A 5,702-nucleotide genomic window follows, 5' to 3' on the forward strand; every position below is an offset into this window, starting at 1 on the left:
CCTCCTCCTCCAGAGTCTCCTCCACCAATGCCTCCTCCTCCATGGCCTCCTCCTCCAGAACTCCTCCTCTCAGAAACCTCCTCCTCCAGGACCTCCTACTCCAGTGACTCCTCCTCCAGGACCTCCACTTCCAGGGCCTCCTCCTCCAAGACCTCCTCCTCCACTTCCTCCTCCTCCGGGATCTCCTCCAGGACCTCCTCCTCCAGGACCTTCTCCTGCAAGACCTCCTCCAGGGCCTCCTCCTCAAAAGCCTTCTCCTCCAGGGCCTCCTCCTTCAGGACCTCCTCCACCAGTGCCTCCTCCTCGAGGGCCTCCTCCTCCAGGGCCTCCTCCACCAGTGCCTCCTCCTCGAGGGCCTCCTCCTCCAGGGCCTCCTCCAGGGCCTTCTCCTCCATGGCCTTCTCCTCCAGAAACCTCCTCCTCCAGGACCTCCACTTCCAGGGCCTCCTTCTCCAGGGCCTCCTCCTCCAAGACCTCCTCCTCCACTTCCTCCTCCTCCAGGATCTCCACCAGGGCCGCCTCCTCCAAAGCCTCCTCATCAAGGGCCTCCTCCTCCAGGGCCTCCTCCAGAGCCTCATCTTCCAGAGCCGCCTCCTCCAGGGCCTCCTCCTCCAGGACCTCCTACTCCAGTGACTCCTCCTCCAGGGCTTCCTCATTCAGGACCTCCTCCTCCAGGGTCTCCTCCTCCGGACATCCTCCTCGGGGACCTGCTCCTCCAGGACACTCCTCCTCCAGGGCCTCCCCCAGTGCCTCCTCTTCATGGCCTCCGCCTCCAGGACCTCCTCTTCCAGAAACCTCCTCCTTCAGGGACTCCTCCTCCAGGATCACCTCCTCCAGAGCCTCCTCATCCAGGGCCTCCTCCTCCTGGAAATCCGCCTGCTGGCCCTCCTCCGGTGCCTCCTCCAGGACCTCATCCAGGGCCTCCTCCTCCAGAGCCTCATCCTCCAGGTCCTCCTCTTCCAGGACCTCCTCCTGCAAGACCTCCTCCTCCAGGGCCTCCTCCTCCAGGGCGTCCTCCTCCCAGACATCCTCCTCCCAGACCTCCTCCTCCAGGGCCTCCTCCGGGACCTCCTCCAGGACCTCCTCCTCCAGGACCTCTCCTGCAAGACCTCCTCCTCCTCCAGGGCCTCCTCCTCCAGGCCTCCTCCAGAGCCTCATCTTCCAGAGCCTCCTTCTCCAGGGCCTCCTCCTCCAAGACCTCCTCCTCCAAGGCCTCCTCCTCCAGAACTCCTCCTCCAGAAAACCTCCTCCAGGATCACCTCCTCCAGAGCCTCCTCCAACCTCCTCCTCCAGGGCCTCCTCGCTGGCTTCCTCCTCCAGGATCTCCTCCTCCATGCCTCCTCCTCCAGTGCCTCCTCCTCCAAGACCTCCTCCTGCAAGACCTCCTCCTCCAGGGCCTCCTCCTCCAGGGCGTCCTCCTCCCGGACATCCTCCTCCCAGACCTCCTCCTCCAGTGCCTCCTTCGGGACCTCCTCCAGGACCTCCTCCTCCAGGACCTCCTCCTGCAAGACCTCCTCCTCCTCCAGGGCCTCCTCCTCCAGGGCCTCCTCCTGCAAGACCTCCTCCTCCTCCAGGGCCTCCTCCTCCAGGGCCTCCTCCTGCAAGACCTCCTCCTCCTCCAGGGCCTCCTCCTCCAGGGCCTCCTCCAGAGCCTCATCTTCCAGAGCCTCCTCCTCCAGGGCCTCCTCCAGGGCCTCCTCCTCCAAGACCTCCTCCTCCAAGGCTCCTCCTCCAGAACTCCTCCAGAAACCTCCTCCAGGACCTCCTCCTCCAGAAACCTCCTCCTTCAGGGAATCCTCCTCCAGGATCACCTCCTCCAGGGCCTCCTCCAACCTCCTCCTCCAGGGCCTCCTCGCTGGCTTCCTCCTCCAGGATCTCCTCCTCCATGCCTCCTCCTCCAGTGCCTCCTCCTCCAAGACCTCCTCCTGCAAGACCTCCTCCTCCAGGGCCTCCTCCCTGGTCTCTTCCTCCTGGGCCCTCCTCCACGGTCTCCTCCTCTATGTCCCCTCCAGGACCTCCTCCTCCAGGGCCTCATCCTCCTGGACCTCCTCCTAAAGGGCCTCCTCCTCCAAGACCTCTTCCTCCAGGGCCTCCACTTCCAGGGCCTCCCCTCCATGGCCTCCTCCTCCAGGACCTCCTCCAGGGCCTCCTCCAGGGCTTCCTTATCCAGAGCCTCCTTCAGTGCCTCCTCCTCCAGGACCTCCTCCTGCAAGACCTCCTCCAGGGCCTCCTCCTCAAAAGCCTCCTCCTCCAGGGCCTCCTCCTCCATGGCCTTCTCCTCCAGAAACCTCCTCCTCCAGGACCTCCACTTCCAGGGCCTCCTTCTCCAGGGCCTCCTCCTCCAAGACTCCTCCTCCGGGATCTCCTCCAGGGCCTCCTCCTCCAAAGCCTCCTCATCAAGGGCCTCCTCCTCCAGGGCCTCCTCCTCCAGGAGCTCCTACTCCAGTGACGGACCTCCTCCAGGGCTTCCTCATTCAGGACCTCCTCCTCCAGAGCCTCCTCCTCCAGTGCCTCCTCCTCCAAAGCCACCTCCTCCAGGGGCCACCTCCTCCAGGTCCTCCTCCAGAGTCTCCTCCAGTGCCTCCTCCACCAGAGCCTCCTAATCCAGGGCCTCCTCCTCCAGGACCTCCCCCGGGGCCTCCTCCTCCAAAACTTCCTCCTCCATGGCCTCCGCCTCCAGGACCTCCTCTTCCAGAAACCTCCTCCTTCAGGGACTCCTCCTCCAGGATCACCTCCTCCAGAGCCTCCTCCAACCTCCTCCTCCAGGGCCTCCTTGCTGGCTTCCTCCTCCAGGACCACCTCCTCCAGAGCTTCCTCATCCAGGGCCTCCTCCTCCTGGACATCCGCCTGCTGCCCTCCTCCGGTGCCTCCTCCAGGACCTCCTCCAGGGCCTCTTCCTCCAGAGTCTCATCCTCCAGGTCCTCCTCTTCCAGGACCTCCTCCTCCAAGACCTCCTCCCCCAGGGCCTCTCCTCCAAAACTTCCTCTTCCATGGCCTCTGCCTCCAGAACCTCCTCTTCCAGAAACCTCCTCCTTCAGGGAATCCTCCTCCAGGATCACCTCCTCCAGAGCTCCTCCAACCTCCTCCTCCAGGACCTCCTCCTCCAGAGCCTCCACCTCCAGGGCCTCCTCCTCCACTATCTCCTCCAGGGCCTCCTCCTCCAGAAAGCTCCTCCTTCAGGGACTCCTCCTCCAGGATCACCTCCTCTAGAGCCTCCTCCTCCAGGGCCTCCTCCTCCAGAGCCTCCTCCTCCAGGGCCTCCTCCTCCTGGAACTCCTCCTAAAGGGCCTCATCCTCCAAGACCTCCTCCTCTAGGACCTCCACTTTCAGGGCCTCCTTCTTCAGGACCTCTTCCTCCAAGACCTCCTCCTCCATGGCCTCCTCCTCCAGGACCACCTCCTCCAGGACCTCCTCCAGGGCTCTTCCTCCAGGACCTCCTCCTCCAGAGCCTGCTTCTCCAGGGTCTCCTTCTTCCAGACATCCTCTTCCCGGACCTCCTTGTACATGGCCTCCTCCAGTGCCTCCTTCAACCTCCTCCTCCAGGACCTCCTCCTGCAAGGCCTCCTCCCTGGCTTCCTCCTCCTGGATCTCTCCTCCTTGGCCTCCTCCTCCAGGGCCTCCTCCTCCAGAGTCTTCTCCTCCTTGATATCCTCCTACAGGGCCTCATCCAATGCCTCCTCTAGGACCTTCTCCTCCAGCGACCCCCTCCTCCAGGACCCCCTCCTCCAGGACCCCCTCCTCCAGGACCTCCTCCTGCAAGACCTCCTCCTGCAAGACCTCCTCCTGCAAGACCTCCTCCAGGGCCTCCTCCCTGGCCTTCTCATCCAGGACCTCCTCCTCCATGTCCGCCTCCTCTATGTCCCCTCCAGGACCTCCTCCTCCAGAGCCTCCTTCTTCCGGACCTCCTCCTACAGGGCCTCCCCCTCCAAGAACTCCTTCTCCAGAACTTACTCCTCCAGGACCTCCTCCAGGGCCTTCTCCAGGGCCTCCTTCTCCAGTGCCTCCTCATCCAGGGTCTCCTCCTCCAGGACCTCCACTTCCAGGGGCCTCTCCTCCAGGGCCTCCTCCAGGGCATCCTCCTCAAGACCTCCTCCTCCATGGCCTCCTCCTCCAGGACCTCCTCCATCAGGGACTCCTCCTCCAGGACATCCTCATCCAGGGTCTCCTCCTCCTGGATATCCTCCTCCTGGACCCCCTCATACATGGCCTCCTCCAGTGCCTCCTCCAGGACCTCCTCCTCCAGGACTTCCTCCTCCTGGACCTCCTCCTCCAGGGCCTCCTCCTGCAAGGCTTCCTCCTCCAGGTCCTCCTCCCTGGCCTTCCCCTCCAGAACCTCCTCCAGGATCTCCTCCTCCCTGGCCTCCTCCTCCAGAACCTCCTCCAGGATCTCCTCTTTTTGGGCCTCCTCCTCCAGGGCCCCCTCCTCCAGGTCTTCCTTCAGAGTCTCCTCCTCCAGGGCCTCCTCCTCCAGGGCCTCCTCCAGGGCCTCCTCCTCCAGAGCCTCCTCATCCAGGGCCTCCTCCTCCAGAGCCGCCTCCTCCAGAAACCTCCTCCTCCAGCGCCTCTTCCTCCAGGTCCTCCTCCTCCAGGGCCTCCTCCTCCAGTGCCTCCTCCTCCAACGCCTCCGCCTCCAGGGCCTCCTCCTCCAGGTCTTTCTCCAGAGTTTCCTCCTCCATGCCTCCTCCTCCAGGGCCTCCTCCCTGGTCTCTTCCTCCAGGGCCTCCTCCACAGTCTCCTCCTCTATGTCCTCTCCAGAACCTCCTCCTCCAGAGCCTCCTCCTCCAGGGCCTCCTCTTCCTGGACCTCCTCATACAGGGCCTCCTCCTCCATGGCCTTCTCCTCCAGGACCTCCTCCTCCAGAGCCTCCACCTCCAGGGCCTCCTCCTCCAGGGGGTCCTCCTCTTCCAGGATCTCCTCCAGGGCCTCCTCCTGGGCCTCCTCCTCCAGAAACCTCCTCCTTCAGGGACTCCTCCTCTAGGATCACCTCCTCCAGAGCCTCCTCCTCCAGGGCCTTCTCCCCCTGGACATCCTCCTACAGGCCTCCTCCAGGGTCTCCTCCTCCAGGGCCTCCTCCTCCAGAGCCTCATCCTCCAGGAGCTGCTCCTCCACGTGCTCCTCCTCCATGACCTCCTCCCGCAAGACCTCCTCCTCCAGGGCCTCCTCCCTGGCCTCTCCTCCAGGCCCTCCTCCGTGGTCTCCTCCTCTATGTCCCCTCCAGGACCTCCTCCTCCAGAGCCTCCTCCTCCAGAGCCTCCTCCTCCAGGCCTCATCCTCCAGAGTCTGCTTCTCCAGGGCGTCCTCCTCCCGGACATCCTCCTCCAAGACCTCCTCCAGGGTCTCCTCCTTGGCCTCCTCCTCCAGTGCCTCCTCCTCAAGGGCCCCTCCTCCAGTGCCTCCTCCTCCAGGGCCTCCTCCTCCTTGTCCTCCTCCTCCAGTGCCTCCTCCTCAAGGGCCCCTCCTCCAGTGCCTCCTCCTCCAGGGCCTCCTCCTCCAGGACCTCCTCCTCCAGTGCCTCCTCCTCCAGGGCCTCCTCCAGAGCCTCTCCTCCAGGTTCTCTACCTCCAGGGGCCTCCTCCTCCATGGAGTCCTCCTCCTCCTGGGCCTCCTCCTCCAGGAGGTTCTGGAGAAGGCCCTGGAGGAGGCTCCTGGAGGTAGAGAACCTGGAAGAGGAGGCCCCTGGAGGTAGAGAACCTGGAGGAGGA

At 64.4% G+C, this 5,702-nt stretch overlaps 1 protein-coding gene across 1 annotated transcript; it reads left to right on the forward strand.

Annotated features, from left to right (window-relative positions):
* The first annotated feature begins 759 nt into the window (after window positions 1-759).
* Window positions 760-5,126, forward strand: LOC125356692 (basic proline-rich protein-like). Its single transcript, XM_048353345.1, is given in 6 exon segments — window positions 760-893; window positions 980-1,087; window positions 1,351-1,719; window positions 4,218-4,544; window positions 4,546-4,649; window positions 4,756-5,126. Coding segments are annotated over 6 exon segments (1,413 nt in total).
* The last annotated feature ends 576 nt before the right edge of the window (window positions 5,127-5,702 follow it).

This window comes from Perognathus longimembris, chromosome 1 (assembly GCF_023159225.1).
Source record: "Perognathus longimembris pacificus isolate PPM17 chromosome 1, ASM2315922v1, whole genome shotgun sequence".
In the NCBI taxonomy this organism is placed as follows: Eukaryota; Metazoa; Chordata; class Mammalia; order Rodentia; family Heteromyidae; genus Perognathus; species Perognathus longimembris.